This window comes from Mustelus asterias, chromosome 1, assembly GCF_964213995.1.
Source record: "Mustelus asterias chromosome 1, sMusAst1.hap1.1, whole genome shotgun sequence".
NCBI classification, from domain to species: Eukaryota; Metazoa; Chordata; class Chondrichthyes; order Carcharhiniformes; family Triakidae; genus Mustelus; species Mustelus asterias.
Window position 1 is genome coordinate 77,458,120 of NC_135801.1, and position 14,180 is coordinate 77,472,299.

The 14,180-nt window shown below is 42.4% G+C and overlaps 1 protein-coding gene across 1 annotated transcript in view; it reads left to right on the top strand.

The window, feature by feature from the left end:
• The window catches only part of fras1 (Fraser extracellular matrix complex subunit 1), a 469,072-nt gene that overhangs the window by 203,281 nt on the left and 251,611 nt on the right, over positions 1 to 14,180 (top strand). The window contains exon 14 of the mRNA XM_078235603.1: positions 4,916 to 5,050. Within this exon, the coding sequence (XP_078091729.1) occupies positions 4,916 to 5,050 (135 nt within the window). The remainder of the gene's footprint in view (positions 1 to 4,915; positions 5,051 to 14,180) is intronic.

The following is a 14,180-nucleotide window of genomic DNA, read 5'->3' on the forward strand; positions in this document are numbered from 1 at the left end:
GCTCTTGTTTTCATCAAATCTGACAGATGCCTTAGTCCATTAAGCTCTACCTTTTTCATCAAGGTCAGTTGGAAAGTGATTCACTCCAAATGTATCCATAAACACACTTGTCAAGAAAATAAATTTATCTCAATAGCTTACAAAAATGTCTTAAATTTGATTATCAGCAACTTTGCCAAGAGATTCCCCATGTCAGGGCTTTTTTCTCAGAAGGAATAATTGCAAACTTCATAAACATTTGAGTGTAGCCAGGAAACGTTGAAATATTTCAAGGCTCTATTGAATATCTATATGTGCTGGAGGACTGAAAAGTGGACAGTATAGAATGCATTTTTAAAAGGGTAGATGGAGCTAATTGGAGTAGGTATAATCCTGTTCTTTTAAAAACTATGGTAAGAAAAAAATTACTGTATTTTGTTAAGCATGAAATTACACACAATGATAAGAGAAAGGGACTGTCACACTTGACAAACCTCATAGAATTTTTCTTGTAATAACAGACTTGGTAGGTGGAAGTAAAAACAGAAAATGCAAGATAAATTGAGCAGGTCTGGCAGCATCTGTGGAGAGAGAAACAGAGTTAACGTTTTGCGTCCATATAGCTCTTCTACAGAACAGTAGATGGAAGAGTGCGGAGGTCTTGTGGCACAGTGGATAGGGCCCCTGCCTTTGAGCCAGAAGCTCTGTGTTTGAGTCTTAATGTGGAGATGCCGGCGTTGGACTGGGGTAAACACAGTAAGAGTTTTAACAACACCAGGTTAAAGTCCAATAGGTTTATTTGGTAGCAAATACCATTAGCTTTCGGAGCGCTGCTCCTTCGTCAGATGGAGTGGAAATCTGCTCTCAAACAGGGCACAGAGACAGAAAATCAAGTTACAGAATACTGATTAGAATGCGAATATTGACAACCAACCAGGTCTTAAAGATACAGACAATGTGAGTAGAGGGAGCATTAAGCACAGGTTAAAGAGATGTGTTTCCAGACAGGACAGCCAGTGAGATTCTGCAAGTCCAGAAGGCAAGCTCTGGGGGTTACTGATAGTTACTATGCAGATGTGAAGGAAGATTTGAAAAATTAGATGCCTTTTTTGTTGGAACAATGTAAGCCATGGGGCAAAAAGATAGAAATTTAAAATTATGAATTAGAGCAAGGTAGATAGTAAGGGATTTCTTGCAAGAGGCCATGGATAAGATATTAAGGCCAAAATGTTCCCCTTTCGCCCACCGTGGGGATTGTAGCAGGTGAGATGGAAGATTTGGTGGACCATTCAAAGGTCTGTTGAGTTTGGGTGGGAATTTCCGGTGTCGGGGCGCACGCAGCTGGAGAATCCTGCCTTAATTGTATGAAATTTAGAACAAAGAACAGGAGAAACTTCATTACAGAGAGTTATCAAGTTGTGGAATTCACTTTTAAGGTTAGCCATTCAAAATTAGTTTGAATAGCTGAATGAAGGCAAAGGTATTGAAAGTATATGATATGTTTGATGTATTTGATCAGGCCTATTTTCTTGTATGAAGAGCAAACACTGACACAAACTAATTCTGTAAAAAAGGAATTAATCACACACAATTTATTTCCATTTCTTGTATAATTCCAGGGTTAATTAATTAACCTATTGAGAAAGGTGAACAACATGTATAAGAAAACCAGAAGTGATAATTATAAGAAACCTTGAGCACCACAATGTAAAAGAGTAATTCTTCACACTCCAGCATTACAAGGGATGATTCTTCCCTTTGTCACTTCTAGCAGGGAAGAACAATTGTGGGGTGTGTATCACAGAAATTGCAGCTATTTAGTTAAGAATACATTCATATTGAGCAATTGCCTGGCCTGATGAAATAATTCCGTATCAAATTGGAGAGATTTCCAGCATTAGTAAGGTGTTAAGTGATAGGGAAGATTTAGGTAGTGGAAGAATTAGTTTGATTGGGTTCTTTCACAGGATATTGCATGATATAGTGTAGAAGGAGGCCATTTGACTCATCATGCCGGTGCCTGCCCTTTGACAGAGGCATTCAATTAATCCCACCGTCCTCCTCTTTCACCATGGATGGAATTTTCCAACAAAAATCTAAGAGTTATAATAGCAAGAAAGCTGGAGCAATCGGCACCATTTTGTCAGGCATGCTCTGCACTGCAATCATCCCCCATACAGACACTTTTTGGGAGGATGGTGAGTAGCCTGGCTGCAAAGCGACCAGGTGCCATTTTGCAAGAGCATCCCGACCTCAACGCTCACTGCGTCAGACACGACGAGGTCAGAAAATCCCCATAGGTCTGTACTTATTCCCTTCTAGTATTTATCCAATTTTCTTTTGCAAGTTGCTATTGAATCTACTTCCACCATCCGGTCAGGCAATGCATTCCAGATCAAAGCTCACCATAGTCAGAGAATCACCTGCAATGGTTTATCTTCTGCTCCTGCACTGTTTCCTCTGGTGCCCCTCAATGATCTTTCCTTCGCCCCCTCCTTTTCCTCAACCGCCATTGGCGATGCCATCTAAAATCATGGAGCAAGTTACCACTTGACGATACCCAGCTCTCACTCTCTTTAGCCCACCTCTGTGTTCAACCAAAAGAGAAAATGTTGGAAAATCTCAGCAGGTCTGGCAGCATCTGTAAGGAGAGAAAAAAGAGCTGACGTTTCGAGTCCGTATGACCCTTTGTCAAAGTCCCCACTTGTGTTCGACCATGTGTTCAAAAATCCAGAATTGGCGGAGAATGAATTTCCTCCAAGTAAATATTGCAAGGGAAGTACTTGTCTTCAAATCAGTTCTGTAGTTACTGACTTAATCCCGAGCTGAAAACTGTTGAGGCTGAACCAGTCTATTCACAATCTTGGTGTCATGTTCATCCACGATCACATATCCGCACTATCAGGAAGACTGCTTAGTTCCACATTGGCAATATCACCCAACCTCACCTTGCCTTCGTCTATGTGCTGTTGAAGCCCCTCATTCGTACTTTTTTACAACTAGACTTTCTTGTTCCAAAGCACTTATGGTCTAATTTCCATACTTTACCCTCTGCAATCTTAACATCAGTCAAAACTTCTGTTTTGTTTAGCCTGTGTCTAATACAAAGCTGGCCCCACTCACCAATCTCTCCCGTGCTGACTACTGGTTAATACTGCCTCAGTATTAAAATTTGCATCCTTGTCTCCAAATCCATTCATGGTCTCACTCCCCTTCTCGCCGTAAACACCTTCACCTCGACAATTCATTTAGATCTCTGTGCAGCATCAACATTAGCCTCTTGAACATGTTCTATTTTAGTCACTCTTTGGTGATCTTGCCATCAGCTGCTTTGTCCTTAAGCTCTGAAATTCCTTCCCTATATCTCTCTGCTTCTCTGCCTCACCTTCCTCTGACCTAATGTCTCTTTATGTGACTTGGTCTGAGATTTTGTTCTCTATTGCTCCTGTAAAGTGCCTTTAGACATTTTATTATATTAACAGCATAATATTAATCCAGGTTGTTGTTGGTCAAATGTATTTTGAAAGTTCATGTATACGACATCATTTGCACTACCCTCATAAACTAGAAGGTCTTGTGGGGCAGTGGGTAGCATCACTGCCTCTGAGTCAGAAACTCCAGGTTCGAATCCTACCCCAGGACTTAATGTCAAGGAAGATGCGTTCCTAACATGTTCAAACAGGTTGAGTCTGTCAAACTGCAAGTCCTTCCAGAATGCCAGTGCTGGTGGTAAGAGCGGGAGAGACTTCTGTCAGTCACGCTTTATGTGGAGTGGTACCCCCTCAAGCCATAAGACCCTGGTGACAGACTAGTGACCGGTTCCAGGAATTACTAGCTATGGTAACAGACAGAAGTCTGCCTTAGTGCACCGCTAGGTGCGGGAAAAGAATTGGAATTACATCATTAAAGAACTTAGCAAAGCTCATGTCCCACAAGAATGACGGAGGCAAAATCAACTTGGTCTACTGCTAGCAAATTGCCAAAAACAGGCTTGAAGATTGGACTGGCAGAGGCGGTTTGCTTTCTCTGCTGGGAAAAACATATTCCACATGAACGTGGAACGTAGGAAATAGGTATAGAAGTAGGATTTGCCTTGTCACGTCTGCTCCACACTTTAGTAACATCATGGCTGATCTGATTATGGCCTCAACTCAATTTTCCTGCCTGCTGTCCTTCACCTTTCCCTCCCTTGTTCATCAAAAATCTGTTTAAACACAATCTTGAAAATATTCAATGATCCACCCTCCATTGCTCTCTGGGGAAGAGAATTCCAAAATTAGTCACCCTCTGAGAAGAAATTCTTCCTGATCTCCATCTTAATTGGGAGTTCCCCCAATTCTAGATTTCCCCACAAGGGGAACTATCCTCTCAGCATCTGGCCTATCAAATTCTTTCGGTTTCTTACATGTTTCAATAAGACCACTTCTCATTCTTCTAAACTCCAATGAGTATAGGCCCAACCTGCTCGACCTTTCCTTGTAGGTCAAACTCTTTATTCCAGGAATCAACCTAGCGAACCTTTTCTGAGCTGTCTCTAATGCATTCTTCACTTAAATAAGGGGACCAGAATTGTACACAGTGCTCCAGATGTGGTATCAACAATGCCCTATAGAGTTGTAGTAAAACATCCTATTTTATACTCTACCCTCCTTCCAATAAATGCTAACATTCTATTTTCCTTCCGAATTACTTGCTGTTCCTGCATGCTAAATTTGTGAGATTATAGGAGCCTCAGGAGAAGGACAACCAAAGAAATCAGGTCTATAGAGTTCTGAACATTGCAGTTTGAGTGGAGTTGGAACAGGTTTACATGAAGTACAAAATATGGTGGCAGTAACTAGTTCCTGTGCAAGATTGTTGGATTATTTCTGCATGCCCTGTTTTGTTGGAAGAATCAGTTGGTCTAATCTGTACTTCACCATGTTTCTGTGAACAGCATGTGAGGAGTCATGCGCAACCTGCCGAAATGAGTTTGGATGCATTTCATGTAAGGAGCCGCTGCTGATGAATTATGGTCGGTGTGTGACTTCCTGTGGGGAGGAGCTATTCCAGGATCAGATACAGTGTTCAGGTATGTGCCAATAGTTTGTACTATTTTGAATCCTTTGTAAGATCACCACTTAACAATATCCTATTCATCTTCAAAACCTCAGTGAAGCTTACCCAAGTTAAATATTTTCAAATAGCTCCTGCTTATCATTTAGCTGGAATTTCCATGGGTTTGGCCTGTTCCCCCAGTGTTACCTCAGCAGAAGATCAGTGCATTCATTGTAAAAACAGTTAAAAAGACTAAAAACCAATTGTAGATATTGGAAACAAGCTCAACGTTTGCTTACACTTCCACCCACAGTGGAAGATAGGCACATGGAACAAGGGGTAGGTCATTTAGAACTTGCGCCTCTTCTATCGTTCATGGCTGACCCAGACATCAATTCCATGCACCTGTCTTTGTTCCACACCCTTTAACATCCTCACCCAATAAAACTCTATCCAACTCAATCTTGAACATTTTAATTAACCCAGCATTCATTGTTTTCTGGGGGAGTAAGTACCAGGTTTCCATTACCTACATAATCTGGATAGCACCACTGAGGATGATATGTTATTACTTTTCCTCCAGTTTTTTTGAAAATTTTGATTATTTTCATATTTCCCAGAGCTTTCACATCCTTTTCAACTTTAGTATTTCAATAATGTCATATGCTTATTTAGTTGAGCTTGCTCTTTCACAGGTACAGATCTGCTCTAAATAGTGTTCCGCTTAGGGCAAATGTAATTGCCGAGGATTTTGCCGACCACTATGACATCAGGAGAACTCCATGGGTTTCTTGTGTGGACTCCTGTTCTGCGCTCATGTTAAAATTATCCAAAGGAAGAACTTTATCCCCATGATGTTATTAATATTTAAAACTTTTAACATATTTAAAATCAATTTATATTGTGTTCCAAAGTCCATAGCTCTTTCAATTGTGCTTCTGCCTTGACTCTGGTAGGATTGCATTGGGAAGGCTGAAAGTAGGTTTGGGTTTTGACACATTGAGGCTGGGTCTTATTTCAGGTTTCCTGAGGACTCTCAACCTGTCTAAGGTCAGTGACTTTGGTGGGGGCCAGATTAGGGGCGCCCAGTGCTGAGCGTTTCCAGGTCTACAGCTTCTCAGAAGCCAGACACAATATTTGGCAACTTTTAATACACCTGGTTGAAGTGTATCCTGGAGCCAGCCTGCACCATTCTCTTAAAAATACCATGGAAAGATATTTTTTTTAAATTAAAGTTGTTAAAATTACCTTTTTGCTTCTGAAAGTTGCTCCCTAACTGCCTTGCCATATGATCAACAAAAATTGGTTTTTGTAACACTAGTCATTCCTGAATGTAGCTGCAGTATGAATGGACACAATACATTTGCATTGTCCCTGTGATATGCAATAAACACCCAGGTGTTTTAGATTCCCTTCACCAATAGTCACTACCCTGATTCATCTGTAAATGCCCAGATGCACATTACTATGTAAAATTGCTGGCACCATGGCAATTTTCATTCCCATGTCAGGAGCACGGAGTAGGGACATTTCCCAGCTCCATGAATCCAACCCGGGAGATAGTGCCCCGGAAGGTGACATTTTTTTTCCGGGATGGAAGGATTCTCTGGCAATCTGGCTGGGCAATCCTCGACTGCGTGCGGAGCTGCTGCATGTGGAGGTAGACTAGGTGAAAGGCCTGCCTCGATGCACTGGCACTTTGTCAGTGATTTGTTCTTTACAAAAGCAATAAAACAAAAGAGAGCATTTTTGTCCTTACCATTCACACACTCCCTATGCCACCTCATCCCCTCTGCATTCACTCATAACCCTCAGAATTCTCCATTACACCCCATACCTCTAATCCCAACCCCATAACCCTTCATAGATTATTTGCCACAACCCCTCATATATTCAATGCCCCTTACCAATTTCTCAAACCCTCCATGCCAACTTATCGTCTACCCAACCCCGTTATCCATTATAGCCTCTATGGCAAATTTGTGGCAACTGATGCCAACACATTCCCCCACATTTGAAAATACATATCATGTATTGTATCTCCACATAATTGAAATGTGCAATGCATAATTTTAGATTCAGCAAAGCCAAGATGTAGTCAGCAGCTTAAGAAAAAGTCTTATTCCATTAAATGTGTTTAAACTGCTTCATGTGATTTCTCTTGGCTGTCTGAGATTCAAAATATTTTCACAATAATGTCTGTCTGACATTTGTGGCTGGCTTTGCTGGAGTTAATTTTTAGAACAAAGAACAAAGAACAATACAGCACAGGAACAGGCCCTTCGGCCCTCCAAGCCCGCGCCGCTCCCCGGTCCAGGATTGAATCCTGAATCCAGGATCCCCGCCCAATTTTCCAGCCTATCTACATACTAATATCCTATCCACCGAGCTGTCCCTCACAGCTACGATGCTTTGTTCATCACAACCTAGTAACTCACCCCCACCCCCCCATTCCAGACCATGTGATCTCCAGGGAGAGGCGAAAACCCAGAGTGAAAACCCCAGGGCCAATATGGGGAAAAAAAATCTGGGAAATTCCTCTCCGACCCCCTGAGGCGATCGAAACGAGTCCAGGAGATCACACTGGCCCTGATCGGAAAATGCTTCCCAACCCTATTCATTTCCACTTCCACGAACACCATATGAATTCCCTGCCCCCGAGACAGGTTCCCAACTATCCGCAGTCTCGCTCTGTACTGGCACCAGCAAGATGATCATAGAATGAAGCCTTGAAACGAGAAACAAAGAACAATTAGCCCGCGCCGCTCCCTGGTCCAAACTAGACCACTCTTTTGTATCCCTCCATTCCCACTCCGTTCATATAGCTGTCTAGATAAGTCTTAAATGTTGCCAGTGTGTCCGCCTCCACCACCTTGCCCGGCAACCCATTCCAGGCCCCCACGACCCTCTGTGTAAAATATGTCCTTCTGATATGTGTTAAACCTCCCCCCCTTCACCTTGAACCTATGACCCCTCGTGAACGTCACCACCGACCCGGGGAAAAGCTTCCCACCGTTCACCCTATCTATGCCTTTCATAATTTTATACACCTCTATTAAGTCTCCCCTCATCCTCCGTCTTTCCAAGGAGAACAACCCCAGTTTCCCCAATCTCTCCTCATAACCAAGCCCCTCCATACCAGGCAACATCCTGGTAAACCTCCTCTGTACTCTCTCCAAAGCCTCCACGTCCTTCTGGTAGTGTGGCGACCAGAACTGGACGCAGTATTCCAAATGCGGCCGAACCAATGTTCTATACATCTGCAACATCAGACCCCAACTTTTATACTCTATGCCCCGTCCTATAAAGACAAGCATGCCATATGCCTTCTTCACCACCTTCTCCACCTGTGACGTCACCTTCAAAGATCTGTGGACTTGCACACCCAGGTCCCTCTGCGTCTCTACACCCTTTATGGTTCTTCCATTTATAGTGTAGCTCCTCCCTACATTATTCCCACCAAAATGCATCACTTCGCATTTATCAGGATTGAACTCCATCTGCCATTTCCTTGCCCAAATTTCCAGCCTATCTATATCCTTCTGTAGCCTCTGACAATGTTCCTCACTATCTGCAAGTCCTGCCAATCACTACAATATTTCAGAAAGATCTGCTAATCCTTTTTCTATGTGACTCCAGTTACAAGAAAGGGCTCAGAAGTATTTTCTTTTTGCAAGAGTGCCACATTTTCTCTTGTTTTAAATGAAATTGACTAATTGTACAGAGCCTGCCTGACCAACGTGCATACCATGACTCAAGCCCATTGCCAATCTTGACATTAAATCTCACAAGTTTCAAACGAGATTATCAGACTTTTAAGGGTTGGACTGCCATTAAGAAAAGCTTTTAGCCTCTCTAAGGATGGTAGTGACAGGTCGTCTTCTTCATGGCTGTTTCTCTTCTTTTGCTTATCTCCTTTTTTGTTTTTACTGTTCATTTTTGTCTCTTTTACTTCTCTTTACTTCTCATTTTATTGCTTTTGCTTCTTTCTTTTTTTCTTTTCACCTCTTTTCCTTTGACTTTACTTTCTGCGGTGTTTGAATACAAGATACTGAAGCCAGGCGGGCCTCCAGATTAGTTGGGGGGCTGGCGGGGAGTCTGCAAAACGAAATTTAAATTGAAAAGCTTACTCCAGCTGCGAGTGCAGAGTTGTCCTTGTCTTTGGCCAATAATCCTCCCTCAAACAACATCACCAAAATATAAATTAACTTGTCATTCATCTCGCAAGTGTTTGTGGGAAGTAGCTTAACGGGTGCCATGTTTGCCTGTGTAGCAGCAGTAATTATACTTCAAAGTCTGATACCGTAGATGAAGCACTTCGAGATATTTCTGAAAGAAATGGTACCATGATATTCAAATGTAAGTTCATTCTTTCTCTTTCACCTCTCAGCTTAAGTTTCAGTTTCGTGGAGCCTGGCGTTTTGGTACTGTTTGATGCACCATCTAATTTGAATTGACTTGGAACATCCCTTGGGCATAATGTAGAATAGCACAATTCTGAATGGACTATATACCCATTCTCATTTCTATAATGGTCTGGTATTTTAAAGGAAATTTGTCTTGATGTTTGACACAAGATGAATCATTATCAAACACTGAATCAATTAATATTTTCATTTGACTCAAAAATGGCTACCTTGTATTTTCAGACTCTAAACTGACACAGTGGGAGGAATTTTTCTGTCCCACCTGCCATGGGAATTGTTGTGGATGGGGGCAGACCATGCAAAGGTCCATTGACCTTGGGTGGAATTTTCCGGTTTTGGGGCTAGCACGGCTGAAAAATCCCGCCCAGCATTTTTGCTCCAATTAAATAATTAGTGCCTAGAATCATATGATCACGATTAAAACGGAAATAGATGTCGTCACCTTGACGAAAAATTCCTACATGTAATGATCTTCTATAGAAGTAAGAAAGAACTTGCATCTAAGTATTGCATTTTACATGCTCAAGATACCTCAAAGCATTTCACAGCCAATAAATTCATTTGTCGTATAGTCATTTTGTTTTATGTGCATACGTGTGTAATGAATTAATGCACAAGTTCCTCATAAAGCTGTAAGGTAAATAACCAGCTATTCTATTTTGATTAATATAAAAACTTTGCCCAGGTCATTGGGAAAACTGTTTCAATGGTGTCTATTTCAATGGTGTCATGGAATCTTCTACATCTAACTGAGCAAGCCTGGTGCAACATCTCAGCCAAAAGACGGCATCTACAGCAGCTTAACAATCTCCCAATATCAAATTATATAGGCATGCGTGATAGCCAGTTAGACATAGCAAATTCCATAAACAGTAAATTATAAGAATGATGAATTATGTGAATGTGGGTAGCACGGTGGCACAGTGGTTAGCACTGCTGCCTCACAACTCCAGGGATCCGGGTTCAATTCCGGCCTCGGATCACTGTCTGTATGGAATTTGCACATTCTCCCCCGTATCTGCATGGGTTTCCTCTGGGTGCTCCGGTTTGCTCCCACAGTCCAAAGATGTGCGGGTTAGGCTGATTGGCCATGCTAAATTGACCCTAGTGTCGGGGATAAGCAGGGTAAATAAGTAGGGTTATGGGAATAGGGCTTGGGTGGGATTGTGGTCAGTGCAAACTCAATGGGCTGAATGGCCTCCTTCTGCATTGTAGGGATTGTAGGATCAACTAACCTTATTTTGGTTGAAGAATGAATATTGCCAGAGCAAAAGGAAAGGTCCCTGCTATTCTTGAACAGTGCTTATGGATTTTTTTTCTGTCCACCTGACTAAGCAGATAATGCTGTCAGTTAAAATATAATCTGAAAGCTCGCACCTCTGACAATGCAGTGCTCCCTCAGTAATACACTGAAGTGTCAGTCTTGATCATTTTTGAAGTAGGACTGCATAATCTGCAAACTTAGTGTCCCTACCTGTTATTCCTTGTTCCTTTATGTTTCCTGTTTTATGCTTTCGCAGCATTTGTTAGAGGCAATCTGGGACAGAAACTCTATATAACTATTCCTCTGAAGGGATACCATGGATTTCTGCTCCAGTGAAAGCACAAATTGCTTGGCTGAATCAGACATGCTGAAACAGCTGTTCTCTTTAGGATAGATGCTGGAAGTATCTGAGAGTCAGATTATGCTGCAGCTTTAGATGCCTATCTCATGGTGAATGTAAAGAATTCAGTTGTCTGCAGTGCGTGATAAAAATGTAGTTGCTCTGTACTTGTAAAACAAATTGTACAGATGTTGGTTCTGAGGTTATGGGGTGTCAAACCATATGATGTGCCTCACTTCGAAGAGTGTGCTGACCAAGTAATAAATGAGCAACACATTTTTATGTGAGTTTTTCTCCCAGCCATAAATCATACCTGACATTTTGTTGTGCTGTATTCTGTCCATATCAAACTTAGGAAAGCAAGTTATTAAAAATGGTTAAAATGACGTAAAAGATTAATTTCCAAGTTACATTGAAGTCTTAATTGTGGACTGATCCTTTTTCATGATGTCACTGGGAAAATAGTTACCATAAAATAATATAGTTACCATAAAATAATAAGACTTCTCGTTTCTACCCATCCCCCTTCCACCCCCAGGATTTTCCCAGCTAAGGCTATGGGCCCTGACAGCATCACAGTAGTAGTGATGAAGACTTGTGCTCTAGAACTAACACTGCCTCTAGCCAAACTGTTCCAACACACCCACAACACTCGTATCTACCTGACTAAGTAGAAAACTGCGCAAATATGCCCTATCCACAAAAAGCAAGACAAATCCCATCCGGCCAATTACCATCTCATCCATTCACTTTTGATCATCAACAAAGTGGTGGAGGATGTCATCATTATTGACATGAAGCAGCACTTGCATTGCAATAACCTGCACACCAATGTTCTGTTAGGGTTCCACTAGGGCACGATCGTGGCATCAAGTGACCCTACCAAAATTGAAGTTAGTGGGAATTGTGGAGTGGGGGGAAAGCTCTCCACTGGTTGGAGTCATACCTAGCACAAAGGAAAATGTTTGTGGATGTTGGAGGTTAGTCATCTCGGCCTAAAGGCACCACAGTAGGTGTCCCTCAGGGTAACGTCCTAGGCTCAACCATTTTCAGGTGCTTCATCACTGACCTTCCCTTGGGTCAGAAGTGGGAGGATGTTCATTGATGATTGCACAATTCAGCACCATTCATGATGCTTCAGATACTGAAGCAGTCTAAGTCAAGAAGATGGTTCCCCACAACCTTCTCCTTACCTAAAGAAAGATTTATCTGTCGTAGAGGGCGTGCAATGAAAGTTCACCAGACTGCTTCCCATATGCAACAAAAGCTGGACAACATTCAGGCTTGGCTGTAAAATAGCAAGTAATATTTGTGCCACTGAAGTTCCAGGCAATGACTATCTCCTATAAGAGAAAATTAACCATTCCCTCTTGACATTCAACAACAGTACCATTGCTGAATCCCCACATCCTGGGGGTTACTATTGACCAGAAATTGAACTAGACGAGGCAAGTAAAAACTGTGGTGACAAGAGTAAGTCAGAGACTTGGAATTCTGCAGAGAGTAACTCACTTTCTGACTCGCCAAAGCCTGTCCACCATCTAAAATATATAAATCAGGAATTTGATGGAATATTGCTAACTTTAGCAATTCGCCAAATCTCCTTTTGAGAGCAGCTTCCAAATTCGCGACCTCTACCACCTAGAAGGACAAGGGCAACAGATACATGGGAACACCACAGCTTGCATGCTCCCCTCCAAACTACACATCCTCCTGATTTGGAATTATATTGCCATTCCTTTACAGTTGCTGTGTCAAAATCTTGGTACACCTCCAGCAGATGAACAGCGGTGGTTTAAGAAGATGGTTCCCCACAACCTTCTGACCTAAAGAAAGATTTATCTGTCGTAGAGGGTGTGCAATGAAAGTTCACCAGACTGCTTCCTGGGATGACAGGAGTATCCAATGAGGAGAGATTGAAGAGACTGTATTCTCTAGAGTTTAGTAGAATGAGAAATAATCTCTTAGAAACACATAATTATTCGAGGGCTCGACAAGGTAGATGTGGAAGGATGTTTCCCTTGCTGGGAGAATGCCTAGAACCAGGGGACACAGTCTCAGACTAAGAGATAGGCTGTTAGGACTCAGAGGGTGATAAACCTTTGGCATTCTATACCCCAAAGGGCAGTGGAGACTCATGGAGTATGTTCAAGACAGAGTTCGATTGAATTTTGGATTTTAAAGATATCATTGGATGTGGAGATGCTCCTTGAAAATGACATGGAGATAGAAGATCTAGTTGAATGGAGCAGATTCGAATGGCCAAATTTATGTTCCTATGTTCTCAAGGGCAATTAGGGTGAGCAACAAATGCTGGCCTTGCCAGCGGTGTTCACAACCCAGAAAAGAATAATTAAAAATTTGGGCGGCACGGTAGCACAGTGGTTAGCACTGCTGCTTCACAGCTCCAGGGTCCCGGGTTCAATTCCCGGCTCGGGTCACTGTCTGTGTGGAGTTTGCACATTCTCCTCGTGTCTGCGTGGGTTTCCTCCAGGTGCTCCGGTTTCCTCCCACAGTCCAAAGATGTGCGGGTTAGGTTGATTGGCCAGGTTAAAAATTGCCCCTTAGAGTCCTGAGATGTGTAGGTTAGAGGGATTAGCGGGTAAATATGTGGGGATAGGGCCTGGGTGGGATTGTGGTCGGTGCAGACTCGATGGGCCAAATGGCCTCCTTCTGCACTGTAGGGTTTCTATGAATTTCTATGAAAAGATTGGCCCAAGTAGCATTGAGTCAATACCAGTGGTTCCCCTCAAAGACTTTTAAGGGGCATCTGGACACATTCATGAATAGGATGGGAATAGAGGGATATGGCCCCTGGAAGGGTAGGGAGTTTTAGTTCAGTCGGGCAGCATGGTTGGTGCAGGCTTGGCAGGCCGAAGGGCCTGTTCCTGTGCTGTAATTTTCTTTGTTCTTTGTTCATTGTCATAAAATGATGTTCATATGTGGGGATGTGGATGTAGTTTACATGGACTTCAGTAAGATGTTTAACAAGGTCTCAGATGGCAGACTGGTAGAAAATCTAAAATCACATGGGATTTGGGGGGGCTGGCTAGATGGATACAGAATTGGCTTAGTCGTAGAAGACAGAGTGTAACGGTGGAAGGGTGCTTTTCAGAATAGAGAGTTGTAGCTA